Here is an 18,459-nt window from a genome sequence, read left to right on the forward strand (position 1 = left end):
GTTACCAAGCAGATAGAGTTTGTGTTGTAGCTTTGCTTACATGTTGCAATATTGATGGCATACTAAAACTCATGTTTCCATTCTGTTCTGTGAGTGTAAAGTGGTGTAGGAACACACTTCTTCCAGGGTGATCTACAATTGCTTGCAATTTACCCAAAACGAAGCGATACCGTTTTGTCTCCATCACACCTAATTTATACATTTTGAACATGAAAATGTTCTGTGACACAAAATTACTGAGTCAAACGTTTCCGGGACCAGGCACCACATTCTAGACAGGAAGAACAAAAACTGAAAGTCCTGGAGCCTAACTGCTTGGGTGACTCAATCTGCCTGCTAAAAAATATTTTCAGCATACAGGCTAACAGTTTCGAAAAAAATAACCACAGCGGCAGTTTCTAATTTAATCAGATATAACTAAAAATGAAAAGCTTTCTATATAGAATGTATAATTAAAGATACTGAAGCTGGCATTAGGTACTAGGCAGGTCATTTCCTTCATGATGTGCCATACTTTTGGTGATTTAGTTTAGCCATAGCTTAACCATACTTTATCTATAGTCTCGTATTATTTTTTTTGTTCCAAATATACTTAAAGTCTAGTTATATATAGGGCAGCCTCTTTAAATGGTTGCCTTAATAACAATACTGGGGATTGTCTCCTAGACTAACTTTGGTTTCCCTCATTAAAATACAAATTAAACCATTTGCATGTAAGAAATTTGTAAATTGCATTTTAGACAAATGTGAAATGTCTACAATAACATTACATTTAACATAAAATTATCCCCAAATCTAAATTGTGTACGCCCTTAGCAACCCTTATAAAAGTATACCAGAGTAAAAGCATAGCAAACAGTAATAAAGCATAATACAATTGCATCAAACCGCAGTAAACTGTGGTAAATACAATCCTTTACTCCAGTCTTATAACCCTCTAGAGGTCTGTTTTTTTAATGTTGTTGCACCATTAATACAGATTTTTCTCCTTTCAAAAAAACAGGAGTTAATAAAATACAGGCGTAAACACTGTGGAGATATGATTCTATATGCATACCCTCTGATGCACAATTTGTATATGCTGGGGTGTAGAAAAGTTTGACTTTTTTATGGTCTTCACATATTTTAAGCATTTCAAAGACAAGGGTTTTAGTGATTTCAGACCTTTCTAAAAGCACAACAAGCATTACTCACCGAGCTTGGGCTAGAATGTCGCCTGAGTTTTGGGGATTCCTTTCCTGTGGAAGATCCCTTGAAGTTAATGCAGGCATTGTTTTCTGAATGGACCCTCTTCACTTGATTGGCTGGCTTTTCAAAGGGGTCAAAGCTGCTTTGCGTCCTTTGAACCCTGACCTTCTTGTCCTCAGGAATGGTGTCCAGGGGTTTGGAATCCATTCCCTGGCAATTGCGTGTAGACATCTTTGTGACACATATCTGTCAAAAGTAAATGGAAAAATTAGTTTATAATAGGTTATTAATAAATCACTCATTAAAATAGGGGATAGTCACCAAATAAAATACGTCTCTCACCAAATAAAATACACGCAATATTGTGCAAAACAATAACCAAAAATAGCCCTAAAAAACAAGACCAGCTATATAATAACCTTTTCACAGACTTTTGAGTAAATACAGAATTTGGAATACAAATGTGCTATTAAATCTGTAACCTTTATCTGTACAGTACCTACCGGCCACTCCATTGCTGCTAAAGTGTTTCTGGCAATTACAAAACGTGCAACAATAAACAACTTCCAAATTGCAAAGAGCTTGTATTGTGCTAGCAACTGCCTTCCAAGATTAAATATTTATTAACCATTCAATCAGCAGAGAAATTAATCCTACTCCTTGCAAAGAAGTGCAATTCTAATTACCACACTATATCCAGGTTGAGTCACCTTAGGTATATACTAGGTTTCTTGCAATGCTTTCAAGGAAGGGTGTTTCTTATTAACATTTAATTGCATCTTCATATTCAGGTGGTTTGTTTTCATGAGTAAGGCGTGCAGATCTTTAATTTATCTCAACTGCTTTTCAAAGCACTGACATGGAACTATCTTCCTTTATCATAAAAATAATACGGTTGTACTGCATACTAATGCACACATCAATATGTGCTGAAAGTCTGTCTTCCTTTCTGGTGGATGTCAAATGATATCATGCATACACACTGTTCAGAAATGCATTAATATATCATGCAGTGTTTTAACCCTTTCAACAGTGTAGACCTGTATAGTGGTCAAGGAAAGAGAACTCCTACCAAAACAGCAGATAGCTTTTGCAGTCTAGTACACATTACTACATTAAACATGGACGACTGTTAAAGCATAGCAAAGCGTAATAAAGTAAAGTGAAAGCATGGCAAAGCATAGGTAAGCATTGGTAAGAATACAGAGGTATGGTAAAGCATATTAATAAATATGGCAAACCACGGTAAACTATGATAAAAGCACAGTATAACCAAGGGAAAATCATAGCAAAACTGCAAAAATATAATGCAAAAATATGACAGAAACTTTTAAAATGAGAAATCTGTGTGCCCATATATATATATATATATATATATATATATATATATATATATATATATATATATATATATATATATATATATATATATTATATATAACTTTTTCCAGTAGACACTTAAAATATTTAAGGGTTCGCTTTCTCAACAGATGAATGTGATATGAGCTATAAATAAAAATCACTCATCCAAGATATAACAGGATTGATCCTGTAGTGCAATGGCTTAGACTTGCTTGAGAACCATGTGTTGGTTATCCACTCCCGGCCTAAACATTGCTGGGGCATGTTTCCAAACCTGCAGGACTACATAACCTTGGTGCTTCCAGTCCAGGTCTGTGTTCTCTCACAGACTTTAATTACACAACAACAGTGCTAATTATTCTCACAAACTTTAAAATGCCGAATCACAGAACAAACAATAAATACATTTCAGGTTGTTATCATTTACCCTAGTGTCTTTAAAATGCCCAATCACAGAACAAACAATAAATACATTTCAGGTTGTTATCATTTACCCTAGTGTCTTTTTTAAACCGTATTGAAAACCGATTTTTTTTATGTATGTATATTCCTCCTGAGCATATTAAAGATGCCTGTGCCAAATGTAGGTTTCCACTGGGGTAATATCCCATTCATAAATTCATATTTCATAAAGGAATGTCAATTCTGACAGAGCTGTGAAAACTCTGCAGTGAATGGTCTGCTTAGGAAAAGCAGGAGAATTTAGCCATTCAGTTTTCTACTATTAAGGTCAATGCAGATATAGGTTCTCAAGGGCTTTTAACAAAGTTAACAGTATTTAACCAAAGTTACCACATTAATTTTGCCTGACATACAAGAAACCAATTATTACAACACATTCTACAGCACTGTCACAGTGCAAGTACCTACTGCTCTGTCAGTTCTTCTGCTGAAAAAAAAAACTTTAGTAAGATTTTGTAACACAGTTATGGGTCTTCCCAAGCCATCACTATTAACATACAGGCCTACCCTGTTTAAGAAACACTGCTCACAAAGCAACCAAAGAAACACAGTGAATAGCAGGTTACTTATATGTGATTAAATAATTCAAAAGGAAAAGATACGTGTTCAGAGCTAGAAATGAAGCTTCCTGTTATGCAGTGTGTTTGCATAATACTTGAGTCCTGTTTCAGAAGATCATATTTTACATTTACATTCCAGTAATGGATTGAGGGTACTGCAATGACAAATACAAAATCTATAGTTTAACTTCCCTAGTGCAAAATTATCATTTAGTATTCTGATTTATTATTATAAGTAGCCCGTTATCATTTATATATATATTTTTCTATGATTCTATGAATATTGTTCTATGATTCTATTCTAAGTCCTCACACTTGAATTCAATAACTGTACCGACAGAAAGCAGCAACAAGTAATTAACCCAACAGGATCAGGTCTTTAATAAATGAAACTACTTTGCTTAGAAATAGACTGATCTGCTCACAGAAGCTTACACATATACCAAGATGACAGGCAGTGCAATGTCCTTTTGAATCCTTTATTATTATTTTGGTATATATATTTTGTTAATTATTCCATTGTTGAAACTTGAGAGCTAACACAAAACAAGGCGCATGTCAGATAAATATCATTCCTCACATGGTAGTATGGTGTTAGATGAAGGCAGAGACTGAAGAGCTCATTTACAATGCAGTTGTTTTCAGTTGATGATGCCCATGCCCGAGGCATGACTCTATTTCGCAGCTTTGCCCGGTTCACTGCTTATTCTTCAACTAATAGTGTAATAAATCTCCTGGTACATTTGCATTCGAACATTAGCCATTGTAGCTTCATTAGTTTAATTGTAGCGGTACACAGGTCACATTCAAATTACTGTAGGTCGCTGACACTCCTCCAAAATTGTTATCAAAATACAGTATTAGATTTAGTAGAGTTGTGTGACATTTAAATACACATTAAAAGTATGCTTCACTAGCATGCTACTATAATAACTTTATATAAGTTATACTGCTACCTAAATTTTGTTTTTGTCACTTTTTCAATTTTTTCTTGATGTGTCTGGCGAGTTGTATTATGTTTACGCTTTAGCTGGGAGTATCCATATATGCATGAAGCATTTTTTTTTTTTTACTGGTTATGTGGAACTAATTATGTGGAACTGGGATACAAGGAAAATGAAGAGAGACCGGGAAACAGCCGAGTGGTATCTCAGTACTGATATTTCTAAAATATTTTTGGTTTTTACATTTTGCCGTTGGAGCCCATTCTACTCAATTTTCACTGGGTTTCCATTCCGGAGTTTCACTTCAGTGACTAAGGCAGGGTCGGAGTCAGTTTTAATTTAGAAAAAAACAAAACAATAAAAACAAGGGAGGGGTTGGGAAACACCTTTTTTTAAGTGGCTTTATGCGATGGGCCAGTCGCAGTGCAAACACTTCGCAAAGTGCACATTTTGTCGTATGTACCAAGAAAAAAATATGTTAATAAGAGAGCTGCAATATACTAACTGAAATATTATTTACGTCATCTTAGCGAGATCTCTAGCAAGAGTTGTGCGACATTTTTTCAAATAAAATAATGAATTAGAATTAGCATTTTGTGTTGCTTTTCTGGTTGTCGCTCCATCCTAATAAAATTGTTGTTAGCTGTATTGGTTTTATATTCCATTTAAGTGACACTGTGCTGCAAATCAATATATTTTTAAGATGGTACAGTTATTTAAATTGCCTAGACAGCATATGCTTGGGTGCAGGCATGAGAAAAAAGCAGGCTGGGAAAAAGCAGGCTGGGAAATGCCAGCAACAATTGCGACTGTTCAAAACATGCTTTCAAAAGTTCTTAACAATATTTTTGATCCCTCATTTGGTCTCCACTCTGCTTTTGCGAATTTCTGCAGGAACGCCCAGAATTACATCTTCATTTAAGGCTAAAGCGCAAATAAGAACTGCGGCTGCAAAGCATTCGTTAAAATGATGCTCATTGTGTTGCGTTAGTTTAGTACATTTCACGCTACACGACTGGTTTGCAACAATTGCGACAGACGCAACACTTTAGTACATCTACCCCTAAGTTGTTACTGTAATGAGACAGTACTAAGGCTGGAACACATGGGTTTGCTTTGAACTTCAGGGAAGCAACACCCCAAAAACATTTTCAGCTATTTGGGACCAGTTCCAGCTTTCAACTTCAACATATTGTACAGAGATTACGATATAGGAATACACATTTAGAGGCACTGAAAAGACACTAACAGGAGAAGGGTGGCAAATTCACCAGTTAATCAAGTGACACGGGCAGTAGGCAAACACTGTTCACATAACTGATGGTTTCATGACATTTTCCTTATCAGCATTATTTCCCCTTTAATGAGTGAATCTACTACAATTAGCAAGGTTTGTTTGCATTACTACCAGTAATTTAAATAATTAATGTGTCTGCTTTACTTCATATTGCTACAGAGCAGTTACTTTGACTAATTTAAGTATGGTACTTACTAAAACCCTTCCATAAATGAACAGTTCTTGTACTCAAGTGCACACTAACCATTCAGTCCTGTGGTTTATATATGTGACATTTCAAGAACCCAATCCTTTTGAATCTCACAAAGCAGATGTATTTCTCTCAGCAAACACTATATACATATGGAAAATGCAGCTAATGAAGCAGAGCAAGAGCTTCTGCATCATGCTAATTCTGCTTCAATGGCAACAATATCCCAGATAAATGGTCTCTCAGCCCCATTCATATTTCTTTTAGCTGTGCTAAATGATGAGCCGCTGGCTTTACCATTTAATAAAGTCCAACCTGGTGCTATCTGGTTACTGTGCCTTTAAAACTGTGTGTTTGTGTGTGTGTTTGTGTGTGTGTGTGTGTGTAACGAGGAAACCCATATCAAGAAGGATTCTGTGACATATGAGCTATTCACAGATTGTAAAGTGGCTTGGCACATCCAACTCCTAAAAGGCATTAAACCAAGTGTAAGCTGGGATTACTAGCTCTTTCACTGTATAGTATGTAAGCAAATATTGAGATCAGCTAGCATTTATACCCCTACTGCAAACCTGCAAAAATCACTGCAAGAATAGAAATACTCTCTTCACCTGTTCATAAACTACAGGCAAAACCTCTTGCCTTCAACATCAAGCTCCCCAGGGACCCCCCTAACTGGGTGGGGCTACATACACTGCTTTTTCTAACTAAGCATTTATAGTGGAACTGCACTGAATCGGCAACATGTTTACGTCACAGGCGAGTGGTCTATCTAGGGAATGTCGTTCCACTACAGGGCTGCTCCAGGAATCATGCAACCCCTCTGTAAAAAAAAAAAAAAGAGAAGAAAGCAAACAGCTTATCTTACCTTAATGCAGTTACTGTTTGCAGGAACAATTCACCTGTACTGCTAAAGTGCTGACAAAATGCATTCTGATCAATCACTTTCAGCAAATGAACTAAAAACATCTTTTTGCACTAGCCAGCTGAAATGGTAAGGTTATACTAAATCAGAGAAAAAGGGGGGACTCAGAATGAACAATTCATAATAACCCTTGCAAGCACGCATGTTAAGGACAGTATTTTTCCAGCTGTAAGAAACCAAACAAATACATCAAGGAGCACCAGAGAAACCCTAGCTTGCTTTCAAATACGTACACATTAAACAGCAGTAACTGTATAAAACCTTATGTGAAGATGGACTAGCCTGTGCAGTTTTGAGGAAGCTGATATAGGCAGCCTATGCAGCACCGTTGCACCCAAGCATATGCTGTCTAGGCAATTTAAATAACTGTACCATCTTAAAAAGATACTGATTTGCAGCACAGTGTCACTTAAATGGAATATAAAACCAATACAGCTAACAGCAATTTTATTAGGATGTAGTGACAACCAGAAAAGCAACACAAAATGCTAATTCTAATTCATTATTTCTAGAGGATGCAGCTATTGGGTTTTTATATAATTTACTGTCAAAACTAGTATACTTAGTAATGGTGTTTTTTTTTTTTTTTTTTTTACTTAAAGTAATAGAATTCAATCACTGCATCACCCCTGTTTGTCTTTTTAAAATTGCTAATCTGATTATGAGTTCTGTTAAACTTTTAAAATGCAGCATTATATCTTATTGTTGTTTTATCTAAAAAATAAAATGAAAAAAATAAAAATGAAAAAAAAAACACTAAGCTAAAATGTTTCTTCACTAGTTCGGATGGAAACCATATTAAAAAACAACCCCATTAGGTGTAGCGTTAAAACTAAATATATACTTAACCTTAAAATATATAACCCAAATAATTTAAGACAAATACTTTTAGTTATCAGATGTCTAAGTTATCTCCAGTCTAATTACCTAACTGGTAACTGTCAGGACTGCAATAAATACATCTTGTTTTACTTACTTCCCACCTTATATTTTACACACAAGCCATAAAAGTGAAATGTATTCTACCGTACTGTCTAATTGAATAGGCTGATCAAAAATTACATTAAACATGTACTTGATAGGGACATGTATTGTACTCCATTCATGCCTCAAAAGGCCCATGTGGTTTAATATCAAGTGCTTTAAAAATGATATGCAGGTTACATCTGCAGCAAGTAATCGTGTCTAAGGTCAGTATGAAATCCACCTCGGACCATAATGGGCATCCTCTGATTCCCCTCAACCCCAGAATGGATAAAAAGATGACACATGATGTATAATACAAGAAAAACAAAGCAAAATGAACAAGCAACAGTGACAAGAATGACTTATTCATTAGAACCTGGGATCACGGGCACAAAGGGGGCATTTAGCCACTGAGCCACCTAGCAGAGCTTTCTTGTGATTCAGCCTTCATAACCGCAAAATCAAACCAGGCCCCAATAGAACATCACTGTCTCAAAACTGCTATTCGGGTTTAATCGTTCCTTTCTTTAGAAATATGACTTCCTTCCACATGCTTCACTGGATTTGTTTTCCCAATCATTTCTTCACATCACTTCCTGTGTCCTCTAGTTTAACAGTTCTTCACATTCCTGTGGCAGAGAGGGCAAAGCTGCACAAAGCCACAGTGATTCCTTAATGAGGCATGTTGGGAAAGGCAAAGAAAAGTGTGCATCATTCTGGGGTCAAGGGTTAGGGTGTCAGGTTGCCTTCCATTCCGTGGTGCTGAAAGACACGTCTGAGGCCTGGGACCTTAAGAAGCCCCCTGCGAGAGCACATACAAAAATAGTATCCAAATCTCAGCCCACTGTCACACTATTCAGTGCAGCTGCACAAGCCTAAAAATCATAAGCTTTGCCTGTTTAAAAAAAAGTAAAAAAAAAAAAAACTATACTTGTAATACTAAAATGTGATGGATATGTATTTTTAGGTTCAAAGTTTCCTTTAGTTAATCATGCAGCTTTTGTATTTAATTTACAATGTGTCTTTGCGCACTGAAAATTGTAATAGATTCCCAACTGAATCAATATTCTTCAAAAAGTACAGTTGTGAGCATCAGTTTCTAGTTCTTTACAAATGTAGAATGTAACTTCTTCTTCAGCGATTCATTTGCCGCTGATGCAAAACATATTTTACATTATAAAAAATGATGTAATTTTCAGCATAAGATCTTATAGTACTAAACAGCCTTGGAGACCTAGAATTTTATGGTACCACCGGTACATCACTTCTCATATAGTTGACATAATGACAAATACAAGAAAGTTGTGGGATAAGGAAAAAAGACTGATAGGTGGCAAAGAAGAAGAAACATGGTTTAACTGTTTTCAAATTGTTGCCAACATCATAATAAAGTTACCCCTCCTGGCATTAACATTGAACTATATTAATCTACTGCCATTTCAAAATGGCAGTAGCTTTAAACTATGTGTCAGTGATTACACTTCATTGAAACACTTCCAGTGCAAAGTGTATGCACTTTTGGTGCTAAGTCTATAAAAATGCCTCCATTAAGTGTTTTTAAGGGCACTTACGCTACACTTTTAGTTCAATAAAAGGGTCATTTACAAACATTTCTTAGAAATAACATTAACTGCCGTATGTTAAAAGAACTAAGGTTCATTGTTATTCATTTAAATGTAGTTATTACCCAGTTAGTTTCAGTTTAATTAATTTGCAGTATTTATTTATTTATTTATTTTTTACTCCAGAGTTTACAAAGCATATTATTCTTGATATTGCAGATCTTTCTTTTATCTGATATCAGACAAACACTGCTAGAGACCAGACCCCATTATCTTCTAATTTACTGCAAAGATTACAACCAAGGGCCCAAAAGGAACAGGCCTGACACGACAGACTACAGATAGTGGGGAAATGTCTACATTGAGAGACAGATGTGAGCTGTGCATTTGTGACTTTATGATTTGTGATGACAATCAGATCAGCACCTTTAAGGATTGCCGTCCATACTGGACTGCCTGTAAGGCAAATGTGATTCATGTGCTGCAGATTTGCTGGGAGAAATGTTGTTTTTGTCAGGAAACTCATCTTCTTAGGCCTCTAGCTCACGATCCGGCTTATGTCTAAGCTTATCTGTATTTCTGGGGGGCAGAGTCCCCTTCAGGAGTCTTCACAATGAAAACTGTCTGGTGTGTGTGTGTGTGTGTATGTGTGTGTGTGTGTGTGTGTGTGTGTACTGTATACATGTGATGCAGGGGACAGTTTCTGTCTGAATAGTATGATAGTGAAAATGTAATGGAACTCCCGAGTCAATAAGCGATATAGTAATAATTTAAATATTTGTTTTAATCTGATACCACTCTTAAAATAAAAATAAAAGAATATGACAGTTGCTGAATTTCTTCCCCAGACTCAATATATAAAGGAAAATGTACCTTTATCTCAAAATTGCTCAAAAACTTTTCAAAGACTGAAAATGACTCACACTGATTGTGTTGCTTTCCTCTGTCAATTAATACCCAATTCCTCAAGAGTACAGTACAAACACCTCAAAAACAAAACAATACATATTGCTATCGTCTTGTAACAAAATGAATAATACATGGATCCTATCTTTCCTTGTCTATACAGTACAGTATCTCTGCGCAAAGGCAAAGGAATATTTTGAAATTAATAAAACAGTGATTTTATAAAACTAGCAAGAAACAACTTAGTTGAAAAAGCAAGGGTCAGTTTTATTTGTTTCTGCCGCTGAACTAATGGTTTTCTGACCTATTTCATTTTGGTTGTTTGAAAACAATAGATTTAAATAGAAATAAATGAGTGTAGTTGCCATGACATCCAAAGCCTACAAATACCTCCACTGGTTGTTTTCAAACACACTTTCCCTTGACAAAGGTATGTAAACATATTGAAACGTTGGGAAGTTGGCTCATTTGAGCAAAAACACATACAGTATTGTGGCAATGTGCTCCGCCCCTGTGTGCATTTCTGTGTTGTACGTGTTGCGTGTAAATGTTGGTGTATAGAGATGGTACACGGGATATAAACGGGTCTGTGTTTCACGTGTATTTAAAAATGTAGACTTCACGTGCTGGTTAAAATGTAATGTGTGGTCACGGGGGTGCACTTTAATTAATTCACGTGCAGTTGTACCAAGATTCCAATTGAATGATTGACTAGCAATCGAGTCTCGGTACAACTGCATAAAAGCAGCATGTTTTCACTCACTCGGGGTTGGGTGTTTGTGAGTGGAGAACGGGTGAGAGAGAAGGAGAAATAAAAGCTAGAGTTTAGATAACAACTGCTACAGCGTGCTGGAAGTGCCAGCACGGTACTTGTTAACGTTCGTCCACTTGTTTTGTGTGTTAGTTCGTTTTGTTTACCTGTTTATTTTGGCCGCAAGTGCCGTGTCCTGTTTTCTGTTTGTTCAACCTTTTTATTTATTGGTTATTAAACGCTGAGTGCAGCCATTGCACTCCGTTTCACTCATCACCACCATCTGTCTGTGTGTTTTCTTCCGGGTCTGACGTGTCACTACCAGCCAGCCTTGTGACATATGGTTGTCAGAAGCGGGATAACAGCGCCCCCCCCCCCAGACTCAGGCCGGAAAGAGTACCGCAGTTTCTTTGGGGAAAAAAAAAAATGACAATGGCAGAAGACGCCAGGAAACTACGGGACTGGATCCTGGACAATGCTGGGCTGGAGGCCCAGTCTATGCCCATAGCCACCCGGATCCTGTGGCTGATAGACAGGGAGCGATGGGAGGCCTATGGGAGGGAACACACCCTAAGCACCTGGGAGGAAGGTGTGGAGTTGGTCCTCAGCTACCTGGAGGCAGCTATAAGTGGAACAGCAGCCCAGGTAGCAGGGTCTCCAGCAGGAGGATTCATGGCCAGCTGCACCTTCCTAGAGATGGGGGAGGAGCTTGAACGTCCTACGCCTGAGTGGGAGGAGCCCGAACGTCCTACGCCTAAGTAGGAGGAGCCCGAACGTCCTACGCCTGAGTGGGAGGAGCCCGAATGTCCTACGCCTGAGTGGGAGGAGCCCGAACATCCACAGCCCAAGAGGGGGGAGTCGGTGCGTCCACAGCCCAAAAGTGAGGAGTCGGTGCGTCCACAGCCCAAAAGTGAGGAGTCGGTGCGTCCACAGCCCAAAGAGAGGGAAGTCGGGGCTTCCATAGCCCTAGGACCCAAGCTGCCAGCAGAGGGAGAATGCCTGCTGGTTCCACCTCCACCAGCAGAGGAAGAATGCCTGCTGTCCCCATGTCCACCAGCAGAGGGAGAATGCCTGCTGTCCCCATGTCCACCAGCAGAGGAAGAATGCCTGCTGTCCCCGTGTCCACCAGCAGAGGAAGCATGCCTGTTGGTTCACCTGCTGCTGCCGTCCCGAGAGCTAGATGGGGAGGAGCCATCGCTGCCATCCCGAGAGCCAGAAGGGGAGAAGTTACAGGCTCAACCCCCTGAATTTTTCTGGGGGGGAGAAGGGCAGGATGCTGGTGTCCCCCAGTAGCCTCTATTTATGCTGCTGAAGGGAGCATGGCACACACCAGCCCAGCCGCCACAGCAGAGGGAGCCAGCACCGCCACAGCCTCCCTCTGAGTGGCCAGCATCAGCCCCATCGCCACTGCCTCCGCACTAGTCCCCTGCAAGTGAGGCAGAGCCGCACCAGTTCCCTGCAACAGTAGGAGACTACACGCTGCTCCCACCTCCATCGCCAGGAGACTAGACGCTGCTCCCACCTCCACCGCTTCCGCCACAAGGAGCAGAGCAGCAGGAGCTGCCTCTGCCTCCGCCACCTCCACCGCTTCCTCCACTAGGAGCAGAACAGCAGGAGCTGCCTCTGCCTCCACCACCGCCAGGAGCAGAGGAGCAGGAGCTGCATCTGCCACTTCCAGGAGCAGAGCAGAAGCTGCCTCTGCCTCCACCACCTCCACCAGCAGAGGGTGAATACCTGCTGGTTCCACCTTCATTGTTGTGGGAGGACTGCTTGCCCCTCCCACCTCCACCAGCAGAGGGTGAATACCTGCTGGTTCCGACACCACCAGAAGCAGAGGAGCAGGAGCTGCCTCTGACTCCACCACCGCCAGGAGGAGAGCAGCAGGAGCTGCCTCTGCCTCTGCCACTGCCAGGAGCAGAACAGCAGGAGCTGTCTCTGCTTCCCGCACCTCCACCACAGGCAGTACGGTGGCCGGAGCCCCACAGGAGGGAGCTACCGGCTACAAAGACAGGGGGAGAGGTCAGGAGACCACTTTCCCCAGCAGCAGTTTCGCTGCAGGAGTTCTTGTGGCCGGAGCCCCACAGGAGGGAGCTACCGGCAACGAAGAAAGGGGGAGAGGTCAGGAGACCAGCATCCCCCGCAGCAATTTCGCTGCAGGAGTGGACCAGCATGCTGTCAGCCGTGCCACTACTGGCAGGGGTGCTGACAGCATTGCCAGCCATGGGCCCACTGAAGCCTCCCTTCCCAGCCCGAGACTTTGTCCTGGACTGCTGGGTTTTTAAGGGGGAGGTGGCCGTTGAGGCCATGTGTGCTGCGCACAAGGGGGGGTATATGTGGCAATGTGCTCCACCCCTGTGTGCATTACTGTGTTGTACGTGTTGCGTGTAAATGTTGGTGTATAGAGATGGTACAGGGGATATAAACGGGTCTGTGTTTCACGTGTAATTAAAAATGTAGATTTGTATTTAGGCACGAGGATGGCACAAATCACTTCACGTGCTGGTTAAAATGTAATGTGTGGTCACGGGAGTGCACTTTAATTAATTCACGTGCAGTTGTACCGAGATTCTAATTGAATGATTGACTAGCAATCAAGTCTCGGTACAACTGCATAAAAGCAGCATGTTTTCACTCACTCGGGGTTGGGTGTTCGTGAGTGGAGAACGGGTGAGAGAGAAGGAGAAATAAAAGCTAGAGTTTAGATAACAACTGCTACAGCGTGCTGGAAGTGCCAGCACGGTACTTGTTAACGTTCGTCCACTTGTTTTGTGTGTTAGTTCGTTTTGTTTACCTGTTTATTTTGGCCGCAAGTGCCGTGTCCTGTTTTCTGTTTGTTCAACCTTTTTATTTATTGGTTATTAAACGCTGAGTGCAGCCATTGCACTCAGTTTCACTCATCACCACCGTCTGTCTGTGTGTTATCTTCCGGGTCTGACGTGTCACTACCAGCCAGCCTTGTGACAAGTATATATATATATATATATATATATATATATATATATATATATATATATATATATATATATATATATATATATATTGTGAAGTAGCGGGTTATGAGAAACAGCAGGGAGGGGGTTAAAACCTCCCTGCTATAGAAATGCACCGTTTTGATTTGTGTTGCTTTATTGTTTCATTTGATTTTCTAATTGATTTCTTAATTGTCTTATTGTTTTGTTTAATTGTTTAATTGTTTTATTATGAATTATCTTCCGCACCTGGGCGCTATTGGAAATTAGGCCCAGGTGCGGGGTTTAAAAGGAGAGCAAGCAGTCTGCTCGGGGGCTGCTAAAGAGAAGGAGTGCTCTGCTTCCTGGCAGTCCCGAGGAAAAAGGTACAGTGCAAACCTGTGTGGTTAAGTTTTGTGGAACAGGGAAACGGCTTAGCCGTCCTGTGATAGTTAGGTTCCTGCGTGTGTAGTTAGTGCTCAGAAAGAGCTAGGTGTTTATTTTGTGTGCTTTGTGTTACGTTTGTGTTTATTAAAAAAATAGCGCAACCGCGCTGAAAAAATCCATTTGAGTGTCCTGGGTCGTATTTTTAAAGGGGCAACGAACCCGAGTGGGTGAGTTCTTTTACAATATATATTAATTGCTTGTTTATGCAAATAAATCAATACCATTTAACCTGTAAAAGAAAGAGAATGCATTTTGTTAATGAAGTTTAAGACAGTTTGGGATTCTGATTGTAACCTTTAACAGCTTGGCACGCACATAAAACACACAACAAACAAATCACGCTTATATGCCCTAGCAGCCTCTCATTCTTGTATGCTCCATCCTGCAATTACATGATACTCAGGGAGGCCCCTTAGCAACTCAACTCCCTTTAGCAGACCTATTCCAGCTCACAACATTTGGAGTGCTAGTTAATGTTGAAATCCTTCCTGTTCGTGAAAGCATTCTTGAGTAACTGATAGCTACTGTCTGACCAGAGATAATATGATTGTAAAACAGTTTTTACAGCCTTTATTTGATTCTGGGGATGCAATCTACCATGCCTTCCATTTAACAGTACCACACAAACTGTACAAAGTCTATTTCAGTGTGGTATGTTTTGTTTTAAAGTTTGATACCCATCCCTCTTATATGTTTGAACAGATCACTCCCCCTTGCTTGCTACTAAATGGCATAACATAAAACATGAGTGTGAACTCCTTAACTGCAATTAACCTGAATGTACTGTATCCATGATACCAAACAATACTGAGTACCAATCCTGAATGTTAAACAGTGCTTTCTTGTACTCCTAAATAACGATTTAGGCAAATCATATTTGTAAGTCTCTGTGCATACCAGGAACAATCACAGCCACTTTCAACAGACAGTCCAAGAAGTGTATTCCTACATGCTTAGTACTTTGTACTGTGACTGCATGTAACCTGACACTAATATGAAAAGGATAGCCCTGTAGGCTATACCAGATATTATATTGTAGTGAAAATGTCTTGTCAAAATATCAATAAATGACTGAATGAACAAATTATTCTGGGCCCAATCTGAGAATTTTTACAGCTTTATGTACAAGTGGTTTATGCCCTTCTTTGAATCAATATGCAAATGTAAATTGCAATATGAAAAAAAATCAATATAAAGCAGATTATAAAGTAAAAGCTGAAAGTAAAGATGAAGTCTATTACAGTTTTCTCTTATTCCAGTCAAGAGAAGTAATCAATCACCAAAACCACCTGAAGCACAGATTCAACAATTCTGCGTGAGTGAGACGTGCTGTAGCTCAAGCTTACCAGCAAATATCAATATCACATGAAGACCACTCATACATGGGGAGGCTCATTCTAGAATCTCAATGAGCTGTCTGGGACTCTTCACTGAAATGTTCTGATGCAAATGGCAATTGTTTTTATTTATTCCAGCAGTATCAGTTGAAATGTAACAGCTTCCTAACCAAACAAACAGTTCTTTTTATTTTGATGTGTGTTTCAAGAGAAAGGTCACATTCTCTCCCATCAGAACACATATCGACTGGGAAAGGTCAGCCAATGCATTCCTTAACACCAGACACAACCTGATCAAACCTGGCCTTGACAAACTCATTAACTTGTAAAGCCCTTTGAAAGCTTCACCTTAACCTGAAAAAACACACAGCCACTGAAATGCTGCCATCACCTTAAACCTTGCAGCTACATTAATAATACCTAATGCACAGCATTATTAATCACCGAGGTCCCTGTGTGTGTGCTTTATCTTGCATCATCACAGTAATCAGTCTTTGAAGTATATGCCTGTGTACTGTGAGTCATTGTGACCAGCATACAACTTCAAACCAACAGCACATTAAAAATGTATTACATTTCCTGGCAGTGTGTGCTTGATAAATGTTACATCGCCTCTAGACCAAACAGGAGGTATTTGTATTCCACATCTTCTTCTATTTCATTGTGCTTGGTCATTTTATTTAAGAACATTAGCCAAAGCACTATATATTATATATATATATATATATATATATATAGTGCCTACAGAAAGTCTACACCCCCTTGAACTTTTTTCACATTTTGTTGTGTCAGTGCCTCAGAGTTTCATGCATTTAAATGAGGATTTTTTCCCACTTATCTACACACAATACTCCACACTGTTAAGGGGAAAAAGGTTTTTATTGAGAAAAAAATGATATATTAATAATACAAAACTGAAAGATCATAATTGGATAAGTCTCCACCTCCCTGAGTTAATACTGCCACCACCATGCTTCACAATAGGGATGGAGTTCTTTGGGTGATGCGCTGTGTTGGGTTTGTGCCAAACATAACGCTTTGCATTGAGGCCAAAAAGTTCCATTTTAGTTTCCTCAGATCACAAAACTTTTTGCCACATGGCTACAGAAGTGTTTTTTTGCATACTTCAAACGGGATTCAAGGTGGGCTTTCTTGAGTAAGGGCTTCTTCCTTGCCACCCTACCATACAGGCCAGATTTGTGGAGTGCTTGGGATATTGTTGTCACATGCACACTTTGACCAGTCTTGGCCATAAATGCCTATAGCTCTTGCAAAGTTGCCATTGGCCTCTTGGTAGCCTCTCTGATCAGTCTCCTTCTTGCTCGGTCATCCAGTTTGGAGGGACGGCCTGATCTAGGCAGGGTCTTGGTGGTGCCATACACCTTCCACTTCTTAATAATTGTCTTGACCATGCTCCAAGGGATATTCAAGGCCTTTGATATTTTTTATATCCATCCACTGATCTGTGCCTTTCAACAACTTTGCCCCGGAGTTCTTTTGAAAGCGCCTTGGTGCTCATGGTCGAGTCTTTGCTTTTCACTACCCAGCAGAGGGAACCTACAGGAACTGCTGAATTTATCCTGAAATCATGTGAATCACTACAATTTAACACAGGTGGAGGCCATTTAAATTGGTGTGTGATTTTGAAGGCGATTGGTTACACCTGAGCTAATTTAGGATTGCTATTACAAGGTGGGTGGACACTTATCCAACCAAGCTATTTCAGTTTTTATTTTTAATTAATTTTCTACAAATTTCTAGAATGTTTTTTTCACTTGGAAGTTGTGGGGTAGGATGTGTAGATAAATGAAAAAAAAAACTATTTTAATGCATTTTAATTCCAGGCTATAAGGCAACAAAAGGTGAACATTTTGAAAGGGGGTGTAGACTTTCTATAGGCACTAATATTATATATATATATATATATACATATATGTGTGTGTGTGTGTGTGTGTGTGTGTGTGTGTGTATATATACATATATGTGTGTATGTATCTCAAATGGTTTCCAAGATAAGTTATTGAAAGTGTACCATAGGTAACCAGCCATTATCTCCAATAACAGGTCGCCTTCTTCGAAATGTTTAAATTAAACTGACTCTGTTTTGAAGACACCTTAAGAGGTCTTAAACACGTGTTTCAATTATTTAGTGACGCCTTAAAATAGCTAATTGTAAAGGTCCTCTTGTTAAAGATTAAAGTTTTTTTTTTTTTTTTAAAGTAGAATGTACAAGCAAATTGTACATTCTAATTGACCATTATAGGTAGCAGTTCAGAAACACATGTATATGAGTAGAGGTAGTCTAAATCCACAGGAAAATATGCAGATATTTTAAGGAGATATCTGTGAAGCATCTTGTGGTTTTAGTATGTCTATTAATAACGGCTTATCAAAATGTAAATCATGTAATCATATCAAACAATTTATGGCTATGTACTTCCAATTTAATAGATCAAGCAAAATCTTTAAAAACTGTCAAACGAAAACATCACATACATCACAATGAGACTCCTTATTTGGTCACATTTTCAAAGCCTGAACTCCAGTCTTTAAAATTTTTGAAGGAGACAAAACATTTGTTAATTTAACAAAACTAGAACCAAACAACTAAGCT

General features: G+C 39.2%; 1 protein-coding gene across 2 annotated transcripts in view; it reads right to left on the reverse strand.

The window, feature by feature from the left end:
- The window catches only part of LOC117435835 (cyclin-dependent kinase 14), a 198,424-nt gene that overhangs the window by 148,661 nt on the left and 31,304 nt on the right, over window positions 1–18,459 (reverse strand). Inside the window, exons 1-2 of one of the 2 annotated variants that reach the window (XM_034920855.2) lie at window positions 6,872–6,990; window positions 1,195–1,434 (exon numbers count right to left, since the gene is read on the reverse strand). In XM_034920855.2, the coding sequence (XP_034776746.1) occupies window positions 1,195–1,419 (225 nt within the window). In that variant the 5' untranslated portion in view covers window positions 1,420–1,434; window positions 6,872–6,990. Of the gene's footprint in view, window positions 1–1,194; window positions 1,435–6,871; window positions 6,991–18,459 lie in introns of those variants that run through there. The other variant, XM_034059293.3, reaches the window with a different exon arrangement.

Source organism: Acipenser ruthenus, chromosome 3, assembly GCF_902713425.1.
Source record: "Acipenser ruthenus chromosome 3, fAciRut3.2 maternal haplotype, whole genome shotgun sequence".
Classification (NCBI taxonomy): Eukaryota; Metazoa; Chordata; class Actinopteri; order Acipenseriformes; family Acipenseridae; genus Acipenser; species Acipenser ruthenus.